The 27660-nt window shown below is 38.5% G+C and overlaps 1 protein-coding gene across 2 annotated transcripts; it reads left to right on the top strand.

The window, feature by feature from the left end:
• Positions 1 to 578: 578 nt before the first annotated feature.
• LOC101887411 (laminin subunit beta-1) lies at positions 579 to 27080 on the top strand. 2 transcript variants are annotated; one of them, XM_020038179.2, is made up of 3 exons: positions 579 to 1130; positions 20242 to 20301; positions 20362 to 27080. In XM_020038179.2, the coding sequence occupies exon 3, from the start codon at positions 20793 to 20795 to the stop codon at positions 26223 to 26225; it is 5433 nt and encodes a 1810-aa protein (XP_019893738.2). In that variant the 5' UTR covers positions 579 to 1130; positions 20242 to 20301; positions 20362 to 20792; the 3' UTR covers positions 26226 to 27080. The 2 variants fall into 2 exon arrangements, with proteins under 2 accessions (XP_019893738.2, XP_005187521.2); XM_005187464.4 differs by lacking the exon at positions 579 to 1130 and adding an exon at positions 16018 to 16172.
• Positions 27081 to 27660: the final 580 nt, after the last annotated feature.

Raw genomic sequence — 27660 nt, 5'->3', positions numbered from 1 at the left:
ATGCATAACTTCTGTATAACTTCTTTGAGATTTGCATAAGGTGGGAAAATGTCAAAGTTTACCCACAAATCCTCATCAGTTCGCTTGGTTTTTGTCTGGGGATATTCATCCTAGAAGTTTTTCTTTACCTCATGGTGAAGGATATTCTAAATATTTTAACTACAATGTTTTCGTTTTGGCAAGTATTGAATAATCTATTTCGGTTGATCGAATTTAAATGATCATATTATAAATGTAATCCTCGCTTTTTTGGCTTAGTATATTATAAAACGGTGTTTCTAAAATCACATTGTAAAGCCAATTGAAATCAGCAGCTGAATTTTATGTTGTCCTACACTTTCCATATATTTAGTCCTCTGTTAAATAATTATCAAATTTAAAATCCTTGAAAAAATACCTATGAAACGGCAACACTGCTTCAGATAATTTTTCTTATGGCATGTGTTTTTGTTGGTATACCCCTTAATTCACGATCCTCACTCTCTCCCACCTCTCGGTGCTGTAGGGAGAAGAGAACAAACGACGGATCTTTTAGGTATACAAGTCTTGTGAGCGAGCGAAGTCAGTCATTCGGAGCTGTGGCTGGCTGGCTTCGGTGACTTGTGTGGTTTGCGGCACTTACAGATTTTAGTTGAGAGTTAAACGTTTGGATCATTACATCGGATGGCGGAGTTTTAACTTAAACAAGACAACAAATTTCTGTGTGAAGTTGTGTTACAAAGTACAATAACAACAACAATAAGAAAAAGAAGAAAATAAAGTGGAAAATATAAATAAATCAAAAAACAAATATCTTTTGGGTTGAAAAGATAACAGCACACAACAAAAAATTGTTGTGGTTGCTTTGTTGCTGTTGTTGTAGTTCTTTTTATTATTGAACATACAAATACTTTGTTTTTGGTGTAATGTTGTGCCTAGTGTCTTTCCTTTTGTAAAGAGTAAAAAAAAGTGTGTGAGTTGTTGGCTGATGGTCTGTTGCACATTTTTCCTACTAACCACCAACAGCAGTGACGGGGGCCCCCCAAAAACAAAACCAAAACCAGACGAAGGAATGAATGAATATTTTTGTATTGCTGCTGCTGCTGCGACAATTGCCACTACGGAGGAGTAGTCTGTTCTCGACACATGTGGTAAGTACCAATATTTTGTAATACTTATTTTAAATACCTATCCAACTCTTTTTAAGTGGGACAAAATGTATTTAAATGAAGATTTCTGTTTCAAGTGTTTAGGATATTTGGTTTTAAGAAAAATAAGTTTTCTGCGATAAACAACAACAGAGTGTGGAATGGATGCAAAAGCAAAATAAATTTCTGTGATTATTCCACATAGCTCTGCATCTCCTTTTTCTTTTCTTTATTTCACTTTTGTATTTTCTTCGTTCATATGGTTTCAGATACTTTTTTTTTTTCTTCTTGGTAGAAGACAACAAAACACAAAGAAATACCATGCAACTCACTCTCTCTTTGGGATCGTTGGATCTTCTTGGGATGCAAGTTTGCCACAGTTCTCCAATTTTACAGAATGCTGTCTGTCGTTATTTTGACTGATGTATGTTTTAATTTCGTCATTGTGAAATGATTCTTTCCATCAATATGGACACTAATTTTCTTCGGAAATTACACACCATCCTATGGAGGGAGGGTATATTAACTTGTCATTATTTTTGTAACACCTCTAATAACTACCATAGATATTATATATTCCTAATCAGCGTAAAATTCTAAGTCGATTTAACGAAGTCCGTCAGTCTGGTTGTCGAACGAATACAATTTTGCGTATTTGTGTATTAGGTTGAATTTGTAAATAAACCATATCGTATAACCCCATACGATACGACTCAATTTATTCAGTATTTTCACAATTTAAGCCACATTTTCTTATGGAGTTGTTTGAAATTCTGCATTTAAAGCTCGTTATGGGTTTACACGTTCGGTGGCAAAACATTGCCAATATAGTTCCACTTTTTCCCATAGCTCCATACAACGGTGCCTCTAAGAATTCAGTAATTAGTCACAATTTTCAGTAGAATTTTTCCAAATTTGAAAATTTTTACAATAGACGTCGACCCTTGTAGCAGGCAATTGTCTACACATCAGTTCCATGTCTATCCAATACTCCGTATTTTGTTGATTTTATCCACAATTTTCTACGAAATTGTTTTAAATGTGGTCTTTGAAACGCAGATATTTGTCAATGCAGGTTCTCGTTTCGTGTAAAGCTTACATATGACGACATTTCTTCTCAAACCGATTTCACTTTCATTGCCAGTTTGAAATGGAACTCGTTCGAATATTGAATTCTGAAACTTTTATTTTTAAAGTTTTTCTTTTATTCTTGGTGGAGAGAATAAAAAGTTGACCCGCGAAAAGAAAACACCGTGTAGATGAAAAAGGCATTGTCTCATGGCGTACTACTTCTGCAGGAAGTACTTTTGAAAGAGCTTAAGACTTTGGGGCCAACATTCTTGCATTGTGGTAGCTCCTACTACTCCTCTCAATCTGGTTCTGCTTCTATGTGTATCCTCAACAGGTTATATCCACAACGATACTGGAGTTGAGTTGAGCAGGTTTGGCTGGGCAGTAAAAGAGGTGTAGCGTGTCATGTGAGCCTGTGCCTGTGTTGGTTACATATTCGGTGTATAGTTGTATCTACTGAATTTTTCCGATATCGAATGAGAGAATTTGTCCCCTGGAGTTTTAATACTGTAATGGAGAGTCGTCTCTGGGCAGTCTTGCTATTTACGCTGAAAAATGAAGGCCCTCTTCTGACTTATTGGGAAGTCACATGAATGTAATGATAATTATAGCGTTTTTATTCCGAGATTCTTGCAATCATTAGAACAGACGAATTGATAGAAGAACTTGAAAGTACTAGGACAGCATCGTGATTAAGCACTGAAGTAATTTGCCATTCTTAATTGAAACAAGTAAAATAGGATCAGTCGGTTTTGCCGACGACATATAAATAGAAACGACGAATTGATAGAAGAACTTGAAAGTACTAGGACAGCATCGTGACCAAGCGATGAAGTAATGTGCCATTCTTAATTGAAACAAGTAAAATTGGATCAGTCGGTTTTGCCGACGATATATACCCCCAGCTTTGAGTTGTAATTATTCAAATTGTTGACCCTCTTTGGAGTAGGTTTCGATGGTATGGACCAATATTGTCCATTTCGTATCGGGCATAAATAAATATAATATAAACATTGCGACGTGCCAGATTTAGACTATGGGGACTACTTCCTATACTTTATGTGAAATATTTGCATATTTTTAGAAAATGTGGAAATATGCGTAAGGTAACAGATATGGCGGACCGAAGTATTGCATTTTCATACTTCTTCTAATTCAGATAAAAATATTGGTATTCGCAAAATTTGAGAGAAATCGAACATTTATGTCCAATTTTATGCGAAATCATAAACTTCGATAAATTACAACTTCATCACAGGTTTCCGGTAAAGAGAAATATTTAGATAAAGCAAGTTGTAAATCGAAACAGAGACGTAGACTATTTGGTTGGTGGAAGATAAAAACATATATCCCTTTATCTTTGCCAAAAACATCCCCGGACTGGGCAGACCAGCCTTCTAACTATACTTCTCTCTATGAACCCTTCCTTATCATTCTCGCTGCTATATCTTCTACCCTATCACCAACACCTTGATTCTTCCTTAGATGAACACAATATACTAAATGTCTAGGAGTGAAGCAGTTGCCGACTTCTCCGTGTAGCTGTGCATCCTTAAACCAAAATGCTAACCTATTTGGCTCTTATACACCTTTATGCCTTCTATCGACTTGGATTTTCTGGTTTTTAAAGGTTAAATAACTTAATAGCGCACACACACATTCATCAATGGAACTGCAATTCATTCATCCTTCTCGTCGTCAGGTACAAAGGACTGTCAGGGAAAAGTTTCCCAAAAGCTTCGTATTATTATGTTTGGTACTTGACAGTGGGCCATTATCACTGATCGTCATGTATTTGCAAGTCCCACTTAGGTCAGTGACAATACCTGTTCTTGGTTAGTTTGATAAGGGCTACGTACTGTTCACGGCCCCTTCTTCCTTATACCTTAAGAAAAAAAACATCCTAGGCATCCGGAGCCAAGTTTAACCAAAGCTCTGTTTTAATATCCGATAAATACCGAGAGTTATGTAGTCGCAAGTCTCACTTGGGTGAGGGGTAATACACATTTTTGGTTAGTTAATGACATAAAAGTTTGCACTCTCCTCGTAGGGCCGCGTAGAATTTGCCCACATCTACCCACTAAGTCTTGGGGACTTTCACTATCCAAACCCATAGACGCGTCCAGTAGTTATCCGATATACTTCCACAAAAGTTTTCCAAGTCTGGGTTAATAAGTCTTTGAAAATATTTGTCGCCTCACTTTTGTTTTTTGGATAGAAATAAATCAGATTAAAATTTTGTAATTAAAAACTGAGAACGTGTTGTTTTTTGTTTGCACATTTGTCTGGTATCTACTGTGGGTTGTCTTTAGCCGCCAAAACAAAATAACAAAAACCAACAACAAAAGGCAACAAACTGCATTGCTAAGCAGAGCATAAAATTTAGCCCAGTATAAACTTCAAGTTTAATTCGTTTTTTTCACAGTCTGTCTGTTTGTCTCTTTTACATTTTTTGCCATTTTTTGTTTTGGATTAGTAATTCAATTCATTCTGCAACTGGAACTAAGAAGAATTCAAAGGCTACTTATTATTGTTATCCACCATCATTCCAGTCGAGAACACAACCTCCTCCTTGTCGGCAACAATACAAAACTGCTAAAAAATAAATATGAATGATGTGTTGTGTGTGTGTGTGTGTTTGTCCGTGTGGATAAAATGACATCAGTTTATCTGCTGTGACATAAAAAACTCAACTCTTTGCTGCGGTCCAGCAAACAAACAGCAACAGTGCATAGAAATTAAAAAATAAACAAATAATAAACGGCAACAACAAAAAACGAGGAGATAACAATGATGATGGATTTAGCAGATTTTGTGATGCTCTACACACAACTTTGTTGGCAAAGAAGAAATATTTGGTTCTTAGAAATTACCACCAGAGATTTTTGGAAGGCAAATATTAGGTAATAATTGCCATAATATGGCTACAGAAAGTATATATCGTTGGAAATGGCCAAAACGTGTCTCATAGAAATAACGGTTTCAGATTCTAGGTCTCTTTGGATCTGGATCTGGGGGTGTCTGTCTGGCTGGATGGTGCGTACAATAACTTTCAAAGGGAGTATCCGATTTGGTCCAAACTTGGTACATCGTAATATTTTTGTCAAATTTAGATCGAGTTCGGAGATGGACAACATGGGTTCACTACTTTTGGTACCTCCCCCACAAAAGATCGAAATTTTCACAAAGGCTCAAAATTTTGAATAATTACAACTCTTATAAAATGTGATTGATGTAAGAGTCCGATTGTCTTCAAATTTCACACATGAAAATATTTTTATTAACCCAATGTCTGGTGTTAGGGTGGTCCATCCTTCTGGTCCCCCCCCCCCCCCCCCACACACAAGGTCGAAATTTTGAAATTTTTGAAAAATATTTTTTTTGTTTTTGAAAATTTGTTTCTGCATAGAAAGATTAAGGATTATCCGATTTTGGTCCAACATTGCAAATGCTTATATTTGTGTCAGTGCTAGGTCAGGTGCGAAAATGTGCAATATCGGTCTACTCCATCAAATGCCTCCCCCACAAAGGGTCAACATTTAAATAATTACAACTCTTATAAAATTTGTTGTAAGAGTCCGATTGTCTTAAAATTTCACACATCGCAATATTTTTATTAAACCTGGTGTTAAGATAGAATATATCGGTCCACTCCTTCTGGTACCTCTCCCACAAAAGGTTGAAATTAATTTTTATAAACCCAATATCTGATGTTAAAATGTACTATATGGTGGGTCTACACCTTCTGGTACCTCCCCCACAAAAGGTATCCATTAAGCTCATAAAACGCGAAAAATAACATCCAATTCCATTTAGACTTTAGTCATTTAGGCACATCTGAATATTTCTATAAAAATAGGATCTGTTATACATACGGTAGAGATCGGACCATTCCTTCTGGTATCTCCCCCAAGAAGGGTCAAAGTTTTGAATAACCAAAACGTTTATTGAATCCGAAATAAGCATAAGGTTCTCTTTATATTTCACACATCCCATTATTTCTACTAACACAAGACCTGCCGTGAAGATGGAATATATCGGTCCATTTTTTCTGGTGCCTCCCCCGCAAAGGCTCAAAATTTTGAATAATCATGAACCTCATAAAAGGTTAAAATAACATTCGATTCCATTCAGACTTGGCACATCTCAATATTTTCATCAACACAAGATCTGTTATAAAGATGGTAGAGATCGAACCATTTCTAATGGTACCTTCTCCACATACGGTTCAAGATTTTAAAAAACAACACGCTCAAAGAACTCGGAATAAACATCCAAATCTCTTCAAAATTCACACATCCCAATATATTTGCTCACACAAGATCTGTTGTGAAGATGATATATGTCTGCGAACCGAAAATTGCCTGAGGGAATACATCTGTCGGCAAAACGACTGATACTTTTTTACTTGTTAAAATAAAATTCAATGATTTCCAAGCGTTATTCGTTGGTAAGACGATTCATGGTTAAATTATGGACCAAGGTTACGTTAGGTTAAAGGATGTGTGGTTGTCTAAAAACTTCACTCCACTCGGAAACCTACTGGCCCATTGTGCTTATCCTTTTTAGAGAGAAAGAAGATGTTCTATGTAGATGTTTGACAGTGAGTTATAAAACACGAGCTCTCGATTTCAAAACTAAAACAGTGTTGGCTTGCTTCTTCGGGATACCATAGTATTTTGTTGTTACAAAGTGGTCAGACTTATCCCTTTATTGTTGTTAAAAAAAACAACGTTTCTTTATTAGTGGAGAACGATGGTAATGTTTACCAGGGGGTAAGGCGGGAAATACCTAGGTTTCGGAAAGAGCTTCCAATCCTCATCAATCCCCTTGTTTTTTGTCTGGGATATTCTCCCCAGAAGTTATTTTAAAAATAACTTCTATGAGGAACCAAAGAATTAAATAAAACTAAAATTCTTTTGGAAAATCTTCTAAATCTTACAGCCGCACTTATAAACATTTACATCTTTCTCCACTTGTTATGCTTTCGCTCTACCTGAACAAGATTTCAAAAATATTCAATAATTTTCCTTAGAAAATCAAAATTATTTATAGCTTTCCAAAAACTGATTTTATCAACATGTGTTTTAGGTTCAATACAGCTACACAAAGCCACTTAACAAATAATACCGTACTATAGTTGTGTAGGGTATGCAAAATTACTTAACAATGTTTGTTTATTTCTCTCCATCTTCGGCATCGCCATCCTACCATCTCCAGTCATTCATTCATTCATTCGTTTATTAGCTATTGATTGAGAGTTGCTGCGTGAGATTCTAAAAATGGCATAAACCAAATATTGTCGTTCGTTATTATTTGCATACGACGAACTCTTCACTTCACACACTCCACACTTCCATTCACTCTCCTCCCTCTACCCATCCTTTGGTCATTTTATTATTTAATTCATTAAATGAACTTGAGTCTCAAACACTTTAATTGTGACCGACTAAAACAATTATTCTCATTTCGCCTTGTTTGTTGTTTCAAAAATAGCAGCGGATGAATGGCAAATCCAAGATTTATTTATGTTATACTCTGCACATTTTTTCCATCTACATGCATCCATTGTCTGTCCTGCACCACCAGTACATAATGCATTTGTCTCATTATTATGGCTTTTCAGAATTTACGCTGCTGATCTCATCTTCCATTTCCATTTTTTTTTTTTTACTTACATCCATCCACATCGTCTTCATGTACATATTTCTAATTCGAAAATGAAAAAAACACATGTTTTCGTTTCTAATGTTCGAATGGACCAACACCGAGCCAGCTACTAGAGTATCGTGTTTTTTTTTTGCCTTCGAATGAAACGAAACCAACAGGAAACTACAAAAACAATTTTGCTGTTGCTTTTTTTTGAAATGAAACGTGGATATTCACATGATTTGGGTTTCGTTTTTTTTTCTTTCTTGTGAATATAAGAATGCAGAGTTCATTATTATTTTTCATTAAAAATAAAAAGATGTGATGCACTAAAAACTCCCACAGCAGACATGTCTGTTACTGCAAACAGATTTGCTGATGGTTGAGAATTCCTGGAGATTTGACTGAAACTTAAGTAGGTATGGAAATTTGATAAAAAATATATTGTTTGGTGGTTACCCAAGAGTTTGTGTCTCTTGTCAAATGATACAGGACATCTGCAATGTTGATATTCTATTCCATCCAATTTGAAATTGAAATATATGATCCTGTAAAAATAGGTATTATTACAAACACATACATTTTAATCATCTACAATTTTTTAAGAGAAGGATCGCGAGACCACTGTACGGTTGATCTGAATACGTTTCTTCCAGTATCTTTGTTGCGAGCCCCGTGAACCCAAAATTCTATGTCGATGGAAGTCGTTGAAGAACCTTAGGCAGTGGCCTTTTCGCTATATGGCGGCCACAAACCATTAAATTCCACTAGCTCCCACTAGCTGCGGTAGAGATGGGGAAGCGTCCACAAAACGTAACTTATTATCCCACCTGGACTTTGGGCTAAGACAACCAAATTGTCGATTGTAGCAGAGCCAGGAGCATGGGTTTAACTCTGCACATTACTAATTTCTCCCTACTAATTTCTCCACAATCTCGACAATTTCTTTATTGGCATTTTAAAAATGCTTAACTTTAGCAAACAGTTACTGCAAGATTCTCGCCATATGTATAACCTGGTTACGGAGGGTATACAGGGTGAGATAAAAAAACGGCAAAAAAGTCAAACGCCATAATGTTTACATTTTTTTTAATTTTATTGAATGAAAGCATGGTCTTCAAACGGCCGATGAAACCACACTCTGCCCGAATTTTGCTCTGCGGTATTTTGACCCATTCCCGGCGAAGCGCTTGCTTGAGGTGATCGACACTTAGGTATTTTTTAGTGCCAAACTTGCTTTCATTTAATTTCATTAAAATACTCCGGACACAATAGTCCAACGGATCGGTATCCGGAGATATTGGTGCCCATTGTGCGCTGGAAATGAAGCGAGGAACCTCATTTTGTAACCATTCTTGGTGGCGCGTTCTGAGTGCGTTGATGCTGAGTCCTGTTGGAATGCCCAAGGTCTGAGGCAAAATGTTTGCGTGCCCAAGGCTTTAATACACCGTCCACAATATTTTTGCGATAATATTCGGCATTTATTCTGAATGTCGATTAATACGAGCGGAGAGCGACCATCGGCTGTTATGGCGGCCCACACCATCGCCATGGCCGGCGCTCGTGTTCTGGTGCCCAACCGAAGGTGCACATTTTCAGCTGACCTCTTGGGTCATTTTGTTGGTTTACAAACTGCTGGACAAGGAATACTTTCTCATCGGAGAATACCAAATTCGGCAGTTCACCATTTTCGGCCGAGCGAAGCAACTCTTTAGCTCTTTTGAGTCTAATTTCTTTCTGTTGCAGTTTAAGTTCTTGCACTTTATGGAATTCCAATGGCTTTACCCCGAACTTTTTTTTCAATATTTTGCCGAATGGAATTGCGAATTGCGATATTTTCAGCTCACGAGACAATTTCCGGCCACTGGTTTCGATCAAGTCGCTTCTTAATTTTTCGAACCATTTCTGCTGATGTTACTGTTTTCTTCCGTCTACTTCCCTGACGTCGGGCTACGCTATCAGTATCACGGTAAAGAGCGATGGTACGAGACACAAACGATTTATTCACATTTAAATGCTGGGGTGCTCTAACGATAGCCACTTATCCAGCCAAATATAAAGAAATCACACTATCACGCTTGAATTCCATCACGAATAACTTTTTTCCGGGAAATGCTCACCAAAATGCTTTTGTGTGCTTGTAAACAATATAATGAGCTGTCACTGGAATAATTTTAACAGCTGAAGTTGGTTACAGTTTTTTCATCTCACCCTGTAGATATGGTGTAATGACTTTTGTGGTGTTGTCAATACCAAAAACGACGAGGAATGAATAAACCTGGACTTTTTTTAACACGTTGGGATAAGACAACTAATTTCTCGAGTGTTTTATAGCCAGGAGCAAATTTTTCTTCAAATCTCGACAATTTCTTTATTGGCGATCTAAAAATGCTTAAGTTTAGCAAACGATTACTGGAAGATTTTCACCATATGTATAACCTGGTTACAGAGGGTATAAGTGTCTAATGGAAATTATGGGTCCAGGTTTCAGAATAATGGTTTCGAAATTTTGTCCCCAGTCGGAACAAAAATTTGGGTTACATAAAATACAGCGGTCTAGTCATGACTGATGACTTAAAAAGTACATAATTTGGTCTACAACATTACATACTTGGAAGAGTTTCAAAAGCCGATTTTTAATAATAATTTCTAACATCCGAAGTGACCTGCCTACCTTTCAAATTTTTTTTTTGCCACACGAATGTGAGAATTCAAAATGTTCTACCGACCTTTTTATTTTTTATATATTACCAACAGAATATGACAAAACGACTTTACGCTCCATGCTAAGGTGGCGCAATGGTTAAAAAAAGTCTATCTCATTTGTTTGGCAAATATTTGCATTGGCTTTTTTCAGCTATGCTTGTATTATTTACTCATCTATCTACAAAAACATACACACATATGTAGATATAAAGACATTTGTGTTTACTTCCATAAAGTGGGTAGGGTGGCAATGATTAATATTAAATAGATTTGGAAATTTTTCACAAAAAAAATAACTTTTCCAGCTGTTAATAAGGATCCTTAAAATACCACTGGAAATCTTATCTTTTGTCTTTTAAAGATTCCTATGCATCTTGCGTTGCAAAAGGGAACATCATGACCATTCCACTATGAAAAGTGTGTTCCCGGATAAAAGAAACCAAAAAAATATCTCTGTTTACTTCTTGTGTCTTTGTGTAAACAAACATCAAAGTCCATAATTTTTTAATTGATTTTCTGTTTTGGGAGTCTGTGTCTCGTTGGGCTACACTGTTTTTTGTTGCTTGTGGCTGTAGATGAACGGAATGAAATTTTTTCGAAAAATAATCAAAACTCACAAAGAAACGTTTTAAAAAATAACATTACTGACGCCGAAGATCGTCGGACGACCACACACAACAAAATAATACAACGCCCGCCACACCATTCTGTTTAATATCCCAAACATTGTTTTAGTGGAAATTCTAGACTGGACAATCACATTTGGAACATATGAAGAAACAACCACAATATAAACACACGAGTTGACCAAAATCAATTTACATACAAACATACACAAAACACATGGTCTGAAAAGTCGAGGGCCACGGATAATTAGGGCGTTGGAGTTCAAAACTTAAGAACACATAATTTAGTCAGAATGATTTAAATAGCTTTTTGTTTCGCGTTCTTAGGCCCCGGATAGGCCGATGTTAAAAATTATTGGCTGCAAAATAAAATAAATCTTTAAAAGGCAGGATCTAAGTTTAATTATTCTTTCCGATAAACACTGAAAAACAATCAGTTGGGAGGGGATAGGAAATGTAGTAGTTACTTATGCGGCTCGATTCAGGAAATTTGTCCCATCGACCGAAGTTGGAGTACATTTCCAAATACTCCCAACTTTTTCTTTCCAATTTTGAATGTTTCGAAATTTATAGATAGTCCTTAATTCACAAACACATGTTTATATCCTCAGCCAAATGGCTACAGAGGACGAAATGCGTTTCAGAACATTTCGAGTCGACCTAGCGGTGTCCATCTGTCAATCTTTCTGGCTAGTGCCCATAATAACTCTCGAACGAAATATCCGATTTTGTCCAAACTTGGTACGTTGTGGTATTACCAATATTAGATCGAATTTGGAGGTGGGCAATATCGGTCCAATCCTTCCCCAAAAAAAAAATCAAAATTTCCAAAGACAATAATTTATCTAATCCAAAGGGAAGCCATCCTCCGATTTTGTTAAAAATTTGCAAATGCTAATATTTTTAGTATCTCCCTCCCCCACAAATGGTCAAATTTTTGAATAAACATAACTTTTATAAAATTTTCAGAGCCCGATTGTCTTCAAATTTTGCAAATCCCAATATTTCTATCAACACAAGCTCAGGTGAGAAGATGGGATATAGTGGGTGGACCACACATGGTCACTATTTGGAATAACCAAAAGGCACACAAAATGCGAAATATGCATCTGATTCTCCTCAATCCTGGCACATGGCAATATTTTTACAAACACAAGATCTGGTTTGAGGATGGTACCTTCCCCACAAAAGGGAGCAACATTTGGAATAACCCAAAAGCTCATTAAATTTGAATTACGCATCCGATTCTTATCAGATTTCACACATCGCAATATTTTTACCATTACAAGATCTGTTGTGAAGATAGAGATGAAGATAATATCGGTCCACTCCTTCTGGTACCTCCCCCACAAAATGTCCACATTTTCAAAGAAAATAATTTACTGCACAGAAAGGATAATCCGATTTTGCTCCAACTTTGCAAATCCTAATATTTGTATCAGTGCTAGGTCAGGTGCGAAAATGGACAATATTGGTCCACTCCATCAAGTACCTCCCCCACAAAGGGCCAACATTTTTAATAATTATATCTCTTATAAATAAAATGAGATGTAAGTGTCCGATTGTCTTCAAATTACACACATCACTATATATTTATTAATGCAAGGTCTGGTGTGAAGATGGAACATAGCGGTCACTCCTTCTGGTACCTCCCACACAAAGGGACAAATTTTTGAATTTTCATAAAGCTCATAAAATACCAAATTAAGATTAGATTCCATTCAGACTTGACAGATCTCAATCAACGCAAGATCTGTGTCTAAAGATGGTAGATATGGGACCATTTCTTCTGGTACCTCTCCCATATAGGGTATAAATATTAATTATTAAAACTAAAAATATAGAAAAGAAGTTATTCTATATATGTACTCCATTGATTTTAACCTTGTTTAGAACCCTCCAATAAAAAAAATTCCTCACTAAAAGACACCTATATACTCTGTGTTATGCTCATAATAATAACCCACATTAACGCGGACAAGTTCAGAACATTTGCTGCACTGCAGTCAGTCATATTTTGTTTAATATTATAATTTTTTTGTATTTAATTTTCATGGCTCAATATCAAACATAAACAAACACGCTCCATAACACTCTGATGATGATTACCAAGCCAATTTACACAATTAGTTAATAAAACATTTAGTCTAGGATGGGGATGAGCTCATTTTTCATCTAGTTTAATAATGCCAAAAGAATGCACTTTTTTGCATTTAGTTGTTGCGGAAAGTAAATGTGCAAGTGCAGGACGGTCAAAATGTTCCCAAAACAAGTAAAATAGTATCAGTCGGTTTTTCCGACAGACGTATACCCTCAGCCTTGAGTTATGATTATTCAAACCGTTGACCCTTATGGAGGAGGTTTTGAAGCAGTTGGACAATATTGATCAATTCGTATGTGATCTAAGACTGACCTATCAGATTTAGACTATATCGACTACTTCCAGTGCTTTACAGAGTGAGATAAAAAAAACTGCAACAAAGTCAAACGCCATAATTTTTACATTTTTTTTAAATTTTATTGAATGAAAGCAAAAAATGTCGAAAATATCACCAAATTTTAGAATAAGTTTAGATTTGTTCAAATTGGATACCTTTGGAACGAATAATGGCCTTCAAAGGGCCAATGATGCCGTCACACGCTGCCCGAATGTTGCTCTGTGGTGTTTTGGCCCATTCCCGGCGAGGTGATCGACACTTTGGTATTTTTCAGTACCAACACCTTGCTTTCCAAAATACTCTAGACACAATATCCAACGGATTGGTATCCGGAGATTTTGGTGACCATTTTACGCTGGAAATAAAGCGAGGAACCTCATTTTGTAACCATTCTTGGTTGGCGCGTGCTAAATGCGATGATGCTTAGTCCTGTTGGAATGTCCAAGGTCTTCGGCAAAAATGTTTGAGTGCCCAAGGCTTTAATACACCCTCCAGAATATTTTCGCCATAATATTCGGCATTTATTCTGATGCCACGGTCGATTAATACGAGCGGAGAGCGACCATCGGCTGTTATGGCGGCCCACACCATCACCATGGCCGGCGCTTGAGTTCTGGTGGCTAACCGAAGGTGCACATTTTCAGCTTACCTCTTTGGCAAGTAAACACGATCATTTTGTTTGTTTACAAACTGCTAAATAACGCATGTTTTCTCATCGGAGAAAACCAAATTCGGCAGTTTATCACTTTCGGCCAAGCGAGGCAACAACTCTATAGCTCTTTTGAGTCTATTTTCTTTCTGTTGCGGTGTAAGTTCTTGCACTTTTTGGAATTTCAATGGTTTTACACCGAACATATTTTTCAATATTTGCCGAATGCGATAAATTGAGCTTACGAGCCATTTTTCGGCCACTGCTACACGGGTTTCGATCAAGTCGCTTCTTTACTTTTCGAACCATTTCTTCTGATGTTGCTGTTTTCATCCGTCCACTTCCTTGATGTCGAGCTACGCTACCAGTATCACGGTAACGAGCGATGGTACGAGACAAAATATTTATTCTGGATTGCTCTAACGATAGCCACTTGTGGTTTTCAAGCCAAATATAAAGAAATCGCACTATTACGCTTGAATTCCATCACGAATAACTCTTTTTCTGGAAAATTCTCACCAAAATGCTTTTGTACGCTTGTAAACAATATAATGAGCTGTCCCTGGAATAATATTAACAGCTGTCGGACGAGTAGCTTAGCAATGAATGCAGTCTGAAGTTGGTTGCAGTTTTTTCATCTCACCCTGTATATCTTATCCAGCCATATGGCTGAGGTTATCATAAGTTCAATTCTAGATGTCTATCAGGAAACCCAAATTTCTTTCCTTTCCTAAGGAAAAATAAAATAGAAGAACAAAATCCAAGTGCCTAATGAACGTTTTCCACATGGTACAATAATTACTAAATAAAGCAGATTGATTAAATTTGAAGAACACAAACCTAATGCTATGTCCTACCATGGAAATTGGAATTGTGTTGTGATTTCAAGAAAACGATCAACATTCGAAACAGACAATTTTGTAAACTAAACTCATTTCTTTTACTTTTTCAGATTTTGGGATAGTTTTCAGTTTAGTTTTCAGAGTATTTTGATGTAATTTGTGAGTTTTTTTCGTTCGAAACAAGAAAACCCCATGCATGTCTTTTGGTCTATCCCCCAATCTCTAAAAGTCACACACTTGCCTCTTCAAAATCAATATTTCATTATGATTCCTAATCAGTGAATGAACTCTTATCTCTTGAAGAAAACGAAAGTAAACTAAAATAAAAAATTAAAAATTATGAAGAGAAAGGGTCATCGAAAATGTCAAAGTACCAGCAAAGGCAGTTGAAATTTTTGGGAGCGTTCGTTTTTTCATTACTGCCGAGGAAAAGATCTAATTTAAATTACATTTTTTTTTTGCAAAAACCCTAAAAATAAATTCTTAAATTGAGATCCAGTATTCCAACATAACTACAATAACAACACAACCCCTACATCTTCTTAAGCAGCATAATAATGAATTTTTTGTTTCATCTTGAGATGCTGATAAGGATTTACTTGTGTTTAAATTTCGAAAAAAAAAAACGAATTAATGAGTCCACATGTCGTTGTATTTGTTTAAGAACGCCAACTGATAAAACGAAACTAACGAAGAAGCATATTTTCTTAAAAACTATAAGGCTGTCGTCGTGTCTCAAAACCCCAAGAGGAGAACTCTTTCTTTTATCGCCTTCTTGTTCTTCAAAACATGCCTCAGTACTTGGCTTCTGTCGCTGCCTGCTGCTGCTTTGCTTGCAACGAACGACGACCACCGACCGACTTCATCATTAGCTTTGTGTGGAATTTTCGAAATTATATGGACGACGTCCAGCCAGTCGAAAAGAGATTGTGGTCGGGTTCGGTTCATTGCGGATAAACGAGAATAGTGGAAAAGCCAAATAAAGGAAAACGTCAGGCAACAACGAGCGAAGACGACGGATAAAAACCCATAATCCAATTTGGATATAAAACCAAATATTACCGGTATATATCAGAGCTCAGAGCAGAGTCTTGTGATCCGTTTTTACATGTGTTGGTGTTTGCGTGTGTGTGTTTTTCTAGATTATCACAGAAAAATATGAAATATGAATGAATTCTAAAATATGTTTGTGTTATTACAACAAATACAAAAAAACAAAATCCATCCATCCATTCATAGTGAAATAAGAAAGGAAATGCTTTCAAGTAACTAACATGGAGAGTGTAGAACAAATATCACTGATAAGAAGGCGAAAATGAATGACTGACTGGCTTGTGGTGGTTTCAATACTCCCTAATCTCAGAAATGGCGGAAATTCGAAAAAGAAATGTGTTCTGAATACTTTCACTTTATCAAATAGAACCAGAAAAAAAACTAGAGATTTTACATAAAAAAAATATTTTAAAATTGAAATTTAATGGAATTTTGAACAGTTGTGCTGTGTGTGTGTGAATGTGGAATTTAATAATTAAAATTATTTAAATGAATAAATGAAATAGACGAGCTTCTTAAACGCTGTGGATTTTTTTCGAATTACAGATACAGAATTACAGATAAAAAATAAATAATGTACAATTAACATACTTATACACAAAGGACTTGCAACGACAGTTGGTTGTAGATTTCAAAACAGGACCAGTATCGAGCTGGGCCAAGGACAACAGAAACAAAAAATCGAAACAAATGACATAAACCAAACATAACAAGTCAAAGATATTGCAATTAAAACTAATAAAAGTGAATAAATGACGAGAAAAATGACGTACAGGTTTACTACAGACCTGCCATGCATAGAGTTTTGATGGGCCCGTCAAATAACTTTTTTAATTTTGTCATTGCGTTTGTAACACCTCCAAATATACATTTTAAATCCCACAAAGTATATATATTCCTGATCAGAATAAAATTCTATGTCGATTTAGCGATGTCCGTCCGTCTGTGGAAATCACTCTAGCTTCCGAACGAAATGAAGTAGATTGATAAAATTTTATTCAAATGTATATTATGTCTGCAGGACTTTTGGTATTAAAAATTGGCCATGTAGGTCCACGTTTTGGCATAGCCTCCATATAATGGTACCTCCCTATTTTCAGAATTGTGACGATTTTAGCGACATTATTCACCGGAATTGTTTCAAATTTGGTATTTAAAGTTCGTAATGGAAGAAAATTGCCTATGCAGGTCCACGCCTTTGTATAGACCCTAATATTACGGCTACATTCGGTATTTTTAAGATTTTAACAGAATTTTTAACAGATGTTATTTTTTTTTTTTGAAAATTGCCAAATTCGTTGCAAATGGTGGAGGAGGGTATTCAAAGTTTGGCCGGGCCGAACTTACAGCTTTTTTACTTGTTTTTAAATCTAGTGTAGCTTGGGCCGATTGGCACGTAACGCCATCCTGTGGGAACCAAATGTTCCGATTATCCATCTGTTCAACTTTAGTGAACAAAAATTAGAACAGTGTTGGCATGCTTGTTCGAGATACCGTTTGTTGTTGCAAAATATTTTTGTTCTTTTTTTAAAATTAGTTTAGTTGACCTGATAACTTTCCGGCCACTCCGAAGAAAAATGGCCTTATTATGCTTCTGGACCAAAATCATGATAACTTTCCGGCCACTTCGAAGAAAAATGGCCTAATTATGCTTCTGGACCAAAATCCGCACCGAACAGTGACTCGTTCTAAGTACATCGGCTTTTCAATGCACGCGTGCGGGTTTTATGTGCCTCAAATGCAACAATTTTTCTTGTTTACATGCGGAACTGACAGATCTTCTCTTCTTTTTAAATCTTTACACATTTGGCAACATTACCATTATTTTTAAAGTAATGTCGCAAAATACACAATCATATTCGTTCAGCGTAAGGATTAAACTAATTAATTATCTGTCAAATCGTGACGAGCTGAGTGCTATAACTCATGAAATCAGTACTAGTTAATAAAACTTCATATGGCGGATCCTGCACTACTTAATAACTTTTTCTAATTTTTTCCTTCTCAAAAAAGAAAATATTTTTAAAACAGCTATTTCTTCGACGAGAAGCATGATATGCTAGGAAACGTCTACCAGTGGCCATGTTGTTATTATAGAGATGGTGTAACTCCTTGTCTAGATTTTTTCAGAAACTAGATTGGATCGACGGTTTGAAGATTTTCTCATGGGCCTGTAATAAAGGTGTGTGTGATAAATGTATGTCAATTTCTTTTTTGGAGGATAGGATTTTCCTTTTCTTTCGTATTTACGATGGACCCGTATTCCTTAAGGAAATGCATTAGATTATTATACCCTCCACCATAACTTGGAGAGTATCTTAAATTTGTCATTCTTTTTGTAACTCATCGAAGTAATAATTGTAGACCAGCGTAGAATTCTAATCCGATTTAGCCACGTCCGTCCATTTGTTGTAATCACTCTATTTTCCGAAGACATTGATATAGAGTGCCGACATTTGCATTTGGTATGACGGTACTCGCTCATTTTAAGCATTTCGAGGATTTTTTTTTTTTTTTTTTTTTTTCAAAAAACAGTTAATTTACAGAGTGAGATAAAAAAAACTTCATCAAATTTTAGAATAAGTTTAGATTTGTTCGAATTGGTCACCTTTGGCACCAATTATTGCCTCCAAACGGCCAATGAAAACGTCACACGCTGCCCGAATGTTGTTCTGCGGTATTTAGGCCCATTCCTGGCGAAGAGCTTGCTTGAGGTGATCGACACTTTGGTATTTTTCAGTGACAACCTTGCTTTCCAAAATACTCTAGACACAATATCCAACGGATTGGTATCCGGAGATTTTGGTGGCCATTGTGCGTTGGAAATGAAGCATGAATTATTAATGAATGAATTAATACACCCTCCAGAATATTTTCGCTATAATATTCGGCATTTATTCTGATACCACAGTCGTGTAATACGAGCGGAGAGCGACCATCGGCACGAGACACAAAAAATTTATTCACATTTAAATGCTGGATTTTTTTTTTTTTTTTTTCAAAAAACAGTTAATTTACAGAGTGAGATAAAAAAAACTTCATCAAATTTTAGAATAAGTTTAGATTTGTTCGAATTGGTCACCTTTGGCACCAATTATTGCCTCCAAACGGCCAATGAAAACGTCACACGCTGCCCGAATGTTGTTCTGCGGTATTTAGGCCCATTCCTGGCGAAGAGCTTGCTTGAGGTGATCGACACTTTGGTATTTTTCAGTGACAACCTTGCTTTCCAAAATACTCTAGACACAATATCCAACGGATTGGTATCCGGAGATTTTGGTGGCCATTGTGCGTTGGAAATGAAGCATGAATTATTAATGAATGAATTAATACACCCTCCAGAATATTTTCGCTATAATATTCGGCATTTATTCTGATACCACAGTCGTGTAATACGAGCGGAGAGCGACCATCGGCACGAGACACAAAAAATTTATTCACATTTAAATGCTGGAGTGCTCTAACGATAGCTACTTGTGGTTTTTTCAGCACACCCTGTAGATCCACATTGTGGTATATCTCCCATATAACTGTACCAGCCTATATTTGGTATTCTGATGTATTTTCCTAATTTTTTAAGGGAATCATCTGATATTTTTTTTAAGGGGGTTTAAGGGGCTAAGTGCCTTACAAACATTTTTTTGATATAGGTCCACATTTTGACTTTGTATATATCAAGGCCGAACTAACTATTTTTTTCTTGTAAATTTTTTGTAATCGTTTCGAGAACATGGCGAAGGTTTTCAAACTTCCAATGCAAATATATGACCAAGCTTATGATTTCTTTAACACAAAATTTATGTTCATGATTTTCGAGAAAGAAAATGATATTCATATGGCTCTGGGGGTCATTCTCATTCTCATTATTGTTAATTTTTAAATTTGTCTATTCTATGATATTTAAGCACTATTTTAAGTTAATCTTCCAATACATGTGTAATTGGCCTTCAATGGCTTTCTTTGTATTGAATGTAAATAAATGATTTAAATCTTCATTTAAAATTTTATCCCATTTTTATATTTAAAATAATAATAATATGTTGGACTATTAAAAATAATATTTTTTTCAATTTTTTTCAGATTCGCAAAAATAATAATTAAATCATAACGAATTTCAAATAATTATCACAAAACATAAAAGTAAGTTCATATTCAATCACTAAATACTCGTTCTTCTAAATAATGATTGCATCTTTTTAGGTGCAGAACTATAAAAAAACATGTTTTGAGCAACAGGACATACTGAAGCAGAACGGAGGAAACAAGGAAGTCTTTGCAAAACAAAACCAAAAAAAAGTTGCGACTTCCTTGCTCACAGCAGAATTGAACTTATCTCCATTGTTGTTATTGTAAGAAGAAAAAAAGCCCGACTTTGAAACGAAAGTAGGACGCTTCTTTAGTGCGTGCCCGTTCACATGTGTGTGTTATGTACAAACGAAACGATTACGACCGGAAATTTATGAACTAAGAACACTACACACACACTCCCCAGATTTTAACGACCAGGCCAGCAGGCATTCATAAAAAACGATATTGTTGTCTGCGCGCACACACACACACATAATTTTCTCTCACACAGAGAACAGGGAACAAAATCGAAATCATTAGGTGGAGAGTTGGAACATCACAACATGACGAAAATATGTTGGAGCGGCGCTGTTAGCAGCCGCTTCAAGCTAACAACAACAACAACGCGTCTTATCAATCGTAGACTATTTCTTGCGCTGGCGGTAGCTGTACTGTGTTTGATTCACACAGCGAGTGGCCAGCATGCCGGGAGACGAGATCGTCCCCGCAATCCTCCAAGACAATTCATAAAAACACATCCCTGCGAACGATCATCCTGTTACCCGGCCACGGGCAATTTACTCATTGGTCGTGAACACCGTTTATCGGCCTCTTCAACGTGTGGTCTTAACTCACCCGAACGTTTCTGCATATTGTCCCATTTGCAGGACAAGAAATGTTTCCTTTGCGACACCAGAGAGGAGACACGAAATGATCCCTACAAGAACCATCGCATTGGCCAAATTATTTATAAAACCAAACCCGGCACCAACATACCGACATGGTGGCAATCGGAAAACGGTCGTGAAGGCGTATCCATACAATTGGATTTGGAGGCTGAGTTCCATTTCACTCACTTGATTATGTCGTTCACCACCTTCCGGCCTGCGGCCATGTTCATTGAACGTTCATTTGATTTTGGCCAGACATGGCATGTTTATCGCTATTTTGCCTATGATTGTGCCGACTCATTTCCGGGGGTACCAACGGTGTTGCGCAACATTACCGATGTCGTTTGTACATCACGTTATTCGAATGTGGAGCCTTCTCGTAATGGTGAGGTTATTTTCCGCGTTTTGCCACCGAACATCAATGTGTCCGATCCCTACGCTCCACATGTGCAAAACATGTTGAAGGTAACCAATCTGCGTGTGGTCTTTAAGAAGCTCCACAAGTTGGGTGACAATTTGCTGGACAATCGCCTGGAGAATGAGGAAAAGTATTATTATGGTATCAACAACATGGTGGTGAGAGGTTCCTGCTCCTGCTATGGCCATGCTTCCCAGTGTTTGCCTTTGGACGGTTCGGATACCAGTGAACCGGATATGGTCCATGGCCGTTGTCAATGTACCCACAACACCAAGGGTCTAAATTGTGAAACCTGTGAAGACTTCTTCAATGATTTCCCCTGGAAACCGGCCTTTGGCAAGCAGACAAATGCCTGTAAGAAATGTGAATGTCATGACCATGCGGTAAGCTGTCACTTCGATGAGGCCGTGTTCGAGGCGTCGGGACGTGTTTCGGGCGGTGTTTGCGATAATTGTATGCACAACACCCAGGGCCAGCATTGCGAGGAATGTATGCCATTCTTCTATCGGGATCCCAATGAGGACATCAGCAGCCCCTATGTCTGTAAACCTTGCGAATGTGATGCCATTGGTTCGTTGGATGAGGGTATTTGTGATTCACCCGATCCCGATACACCTGATGTGGAGGCTGGTTCTTGCCACTGTAAGACCAATGTCAAGGGCAGACGCTGTGACACATGTAAGGATGGTTTCTGGAACTTGATAGCCGAAAATCCTGACGGTTGTGAGCCGTGCAGTTGCAACACTTTGGGTACCGTGGACAATTCCGGTTGCGACATGATCACCGGTGAGTGTAGATGTAAACGTTTGGTTACCGGCAAAGATTGTAATCAGTGTGCTGCCCAGACCTATGGTCTGTCCGAGTCCGAAGACGGTTGTACTCCTTGCGATTGTGATGCTGGTGGTTCGTATGACAACTTCTGCGATGTAATTACCGGTCAGTGTCGCTGCCGTCCACATATGACTGGTCGTAGATGTGCCCAGCCCAAGCAGAACTATTTTATACCGCAATTGCACATCACCCACGAAGCGGAAAGTTCACAACACTGTGTCTCCTATTCCAGCGGCAATGGCAATTGTTCAACAATACCCTATCCCCAGACACCGGATCGCTTACCCGATTGGACGGGCATCGGATACATTCGAGTCCCCGAAAACTCTGAGCTGGTTATTACTGTTGATGATATACCCCGTTCCATGCCTTATGATGTACTCATACGTTATCAGTCCACTTCGCGCGGCGACTGGGAAGATGCCTACATAACATTGGTACGTCCCGACGAGGTGGATCCTGTGGGAGATTGTGCTGATCTTGTGCCACCGGGTTCCAGTGTCTATGAGTCGCGTGTGCCATTTGTCTTGCCCGATCGTGAGCGCCAGGTGATTGCATTGCGTGAGGTGTGCCTCGAAGCTGGCAAAATGTATAAATTCAAAATCCACTTCGAAAGGAGACGCCACAACGAAGATAATCCCACCTCGACAATTTTGATTGATTCACTGACCCTGATTCCGAGAATAGAATTGACCAGCATATTCCGTGGTTCACCCGTGGCCGATTCCCGCCGCACCCAGTACTATCAAATGGGCTGTAATCAATCGCTGTATGACATACGCTATAGCAGTTTTGCCGATGAGCGCTGCAAGGAACTGGAGGACTATGTGAGCACAGTCATCTATGATGGTGCCAGCATGTGTAACTGCAATCCCACTGGTTCGTTGAGTAAGGAGTGTGATCCCCATGGTGGTTATTGTCAATGTAAACCGAATGTGGTGGGACGTCAGTGTGACCAGTGTGCTCCGGGCACATATGGTTTTGGTCCCGAGGGATGCAAGGCTTGTGATTGTAACAGCATTGGAGCCAAGGATAACAATTGTGATGTTCTAACGGGTCAATGTGCCTGCCACCCCAATACCTATGGCCGCGAATGTGATCAGTGTCAGCCTGGTTTCTGGAATTTCCCCAACTGCCAAGCCTGTGAATGTAATGGTCATGCCCAGCAATGTGATGCTCGCACTGGCCAATGTTTGAACTGTGCCGACTTCACCACTGGCTATGGCTGTGATGCCTGTTTGCATGGTTACTACGGAAATCCCTATTTGGGCAGTGAAATCGGTTGCCGTGCCTGTCGCTGTCCCGACACTATTGCCAGTGGCAATGCCCATGCCGATGATTGTTCATTGGATGTGCGTAACAATAACATGATCTGTCATTGCCAGGATGGTTATGATGGACCACGTTGTGATATTTGTGCCGACAACTACTTTGGTGATCCCGAGGTACCTGGCGGCTCCTGTCAGAAATGTGACTGTGGCAACAACATTGACATCTACGACACTGGTAATTGCGATCGACACACCGGAAAATGCTTGAAATGTCTCTACGATACGACCGGTGATCATTGTGAGCTGTGTCGCGATGGTTACTTCGGAGATGCTTTGAAACAGAATTGTATACCCTGTGACTGTGACTTCCTGGGCACCAATAGCACCGTGCAATTCTGTGATCGCGTCAGTGGTCAATGTCCCTGCCTGCCCAATGTCGAGGGTGTACGTTGTGATGAATGTGCTCCCAACCATTGGAAGATTGCCTCTGGTGAGGGTTGCGAGGCCTGTGAATGTGATCCCATTGGATCATTGTCGGAGCAGTGCAATCGTTACGACGGCCAGTGTGAGTGTAGGGAAGGTTTTGGTGGTCGCGCCTGTAACCAATGCCAGACCAATTACTATGGCAATCCCAACAAAGAGTGTCACCCTTGCGACTGTGATCCCTATGGTTCGGCCGACTTCCAGTGCGACCGTGAGACGGGACAGTGCGTCTGCCACGAGGGTATTGGAGGCCACAAATGTAACGAATGTGCCCGTGGCTTTTTGGGAGAATCACCCCACTGCATGCCTTGTGGCGAATGTTTCAACAATTGGGATTTGATTTTGAAGGAATTGGAAGAGGCCACCAGCGAGACCATACGCAGGGCCAGTGAGATTAAATTGATTGGCGCAACCGGTGCCTACACATCTGAGTTCAATACGCTGGACAAGAAACTACAACACATCCGTGACCTTTTGCAAAACACGTCGGTCAGTTTGAAGGATATTGACAGTTTGGACAAGGAAGTAGCTGAAATGAAACATAAACTAGGTGAAGCCCATCAAAAGCTCTTGGATACTGAAGGCAATTTGGAAGATATTTACTCGTCCCTCAGTTTGTCAGCTGTTGAGGTTGAGGCTTTGCAGAACCAATCCGAATTGGTAAAGAAACTTTCCAAGGAATTGAAGGAGCATGGTATCCAACTGCAGGAGTCGAACATAGAAGGTGCCCTCAATCTAACACGCACAGCCTATGAACGTGTTCAAGATTTGTCGGAGGTTAAAAAGAAGGCCGAAGAATATGCCTCGAACACGGATCGTAATTGTAAACGTGTTGAAACGCTGGCCAATAAAATGAAGGAGGAATCCTCAGCAGTGGAGACCAATGATGAACTTATCGAACAGTATCGCGGAGAATTGTCCAGCCTAACAGCCATGATACCGGAATTGAATAACGACGTGTGCGACCGCATGGGAGATCCTTGTGATAATATCTGTGGTGGTGCCGGTTGTGGTTCCTGTGGTGGTCTGTCATGCGAACGTGGTGCCTTGACACGTACCGAAAAGGCCCTTAAGGTTGCCAAGGACACGGAGCAGGAAATCAAGGAAAAGAAAGATCAAGCTGATCAGACCATACGTTCCCTGTTCCAGGCCAAGGTCAATGCCTCGGAAGCTTATCAAAAATCCAAGAGTGCCCATGAAGATGCCGAACGTTATTTGAACCGCACCCTGTTGAATATAAAACGTGGCGAAGACATGATTGGCAATCTAATGGAATTCATGTCCAACGAAACAGCCCTGCCCAGCGAATCAAAGGATTTGGCCCAACAGACATTAGACTTGGATCTGAAATTGGATCCCAATGAAATTCAAATGCTGGGTGGTAAAATCAATGATGCCGTTCTGTCGCTGAAAAATGTGGAAGCCATTATTTACAGTACCCGCGAAGATTTGCAACGTGTCAATGATTTGCAGGCCATTGCCAATAAGACCAAGGAACTGGCCAACGATATCCTTCAAACTGCCAACACGGTTGTGGAAAATCTCAACGATGCCGATGAGGCCCAGGGAAAGGCAAGCGATGCAATTGCCCAAGCCAAGAGCAACATTGAATTAGCTGCTCAGGATTTGGATCAAATCGACAGTGAAACCGGGGAGGCCGAGGCTCCGGCCAATGCCACAGTTCAGCATGTTGAAGAGCTGGCCAAAAAGGTAGCACGTCTGCAAAAGAACATACTCAAGAATGAGCTTGATGCCAAGGATGTGAAAAACGAAGCAGACAAGGTGAAAGAGTCGGCCAGGAGTGCCCGCGAAGATGCCAGAAAATTGCAGAATGCCTCCAATGTTGCCAATCAAACACTCACCGATCGGGCTGTACGTTCGGAAAATGCCCGCGATCGTGCCAAGAGGTTGCTGCAAAAGGCCTCCAAACTCACGGTCGAGACTAAGGAACAACTGCGCGAGTTGAAACTCATGCAGGATTCGTACAAAGAAAAGAACGATCAACTGCTGAAGTTGCAAGATGATCTAATACCTTTGCAGGATGAACTTGCGCATCATTTCAAGAATATTAAGGCCAATGCTGAGCGTTATATACAATGTTAAAGGAAACGGCAGGGGCGGGAGAGAAGAGAGGGAGAGAGAGAAGAAAGCTCATATACCTACTTAAAAAAGGACATCTGCTCTCCTTCGCTTTCGCCGCCCCCAGTTATAGGTTTAAATCACTTTTTTTTAAATAATAAAAATCTAATTTTCGAAATAATAATAATAATAATCTATGCAACAAAGCCATAACGAAGAAACTACCAGTACATTGTTTTGTGTAATTTGTCATCATCCTTCACCGTGTCTCATTTAAGTTTATAATTTTTGTACGTCAAAGCAAGCGAGCAATGTTCTTAGCAATATACATAGTAGTTATGTGTAGCAATACTAAGGAGACCCCTCCCAGCTTCCTGTCTGTCCATCCCATAGTATAATTTTAATAAATTAAAATGCAATATCTATTATCTACCCCACCTGCCCGCCCGTCACATACCCCATCCCAAACCTCCAAACCTTCATTTATTTAGTTTTAAACAAACTTAAGTTTTTTTTTGTTGCAATTTAATCGTGTGCCTTATTTTTGTGAAGAAGATCGATCATCCCCTCCGATTATAGTCATAATTTTTTTTTGAACAAAAAGAGAACAAGAACAACAACAAATATTCGAATATGCCATAAAATCTAAGAAAAAATTTTTTAATTTAAAGTATAGCAATGGGTAAGAATGGGGGAGACATGAAATCATGGATTTCATTGCTATGATGAGGCCCATGGGTTTTTTGGCCTCACCTGTTCTTACACCCAACTCATTACTTCTTTTTTTTACTTTCATACTATTACGAGCGAATCATACATTTTATATATATATCTGATAATGATGATGTGAAATAAATAAATAAAAGTTTATAATAAAAATTTCCTCTATTTGTTTTTATTTCTTGGGTCGGTCTGCTGATCGAGCAATAAATTGGCCAAAATCGTTTGGGAAAAGCCCAGAGAAAGCGAATCGTGCTAAAGAAAACTCAACCAAAAACTGACTTTTTTAGAGGTAATTGAAAAAAATCCCGATAGGAAAGGATTTCACTCAAATGTAGTTCAATTTAATTTAAATGGAAAACATAGAAACGTTTGTTCTGTCTGATTTCGTACCAATTTTGTACAATTCACTGGCCAATAAAATTATGTTTTTTCATAGAATTCCTTTCCGAGAATCGTGGATTTAGAATGTGCCATTAGTGTAAAGCTGAAAATGTGCATCTTCGGTTGGCCACCAGGACTCAAATGCCGGCCATGGTGATGGTGTGGGCCGCCATAACAGCCGTTGGTCGTACTCCGTTCGTATTAACCGACCGTGGCATCAGAATAAATTCCGAATTTTATCGCGAAAATATTTTGGAGGGTATATTAAACCCTTGGGCACGCAAACATTTTGGCCGCAGACCTTGGACATTCCAACAGGACTCAGATACCATCGCACGCAGCACGGCATTTAGAA

The sequence above is a fragment of the Musca domestica genome, unplaced genomic scaffold (genome assembly GCF_030504385.1).
Source record: "Musca domestica strain aabys unplaced genomic scaffold, Musca_domestica.polishedcontigs.V.1.1 19, whole genome shotgun sequence".
In the NCBI taxonomy this organism is placed as follows: Eukaryota; Metazoa; Arthropoda; class Insecta; order Diptera; family Muscidae; genus Musca; species Musca domestica.
The sequence above is the reverse complement of the archived record's forward strand: the minus strand, read 5'-3'. Positions and strand labels throughout refer to the sequence as shown.

What these genes read in the sequence shown, in the direction of transcription:
- LOC101887411 (XM_020038179.2), top strand. Translation starts at nt 20,793, where the DNA reads ATGACGAAAATATGTTGGAGCGGCGCTGTTAGCAGCCGCTTCAAGCTA.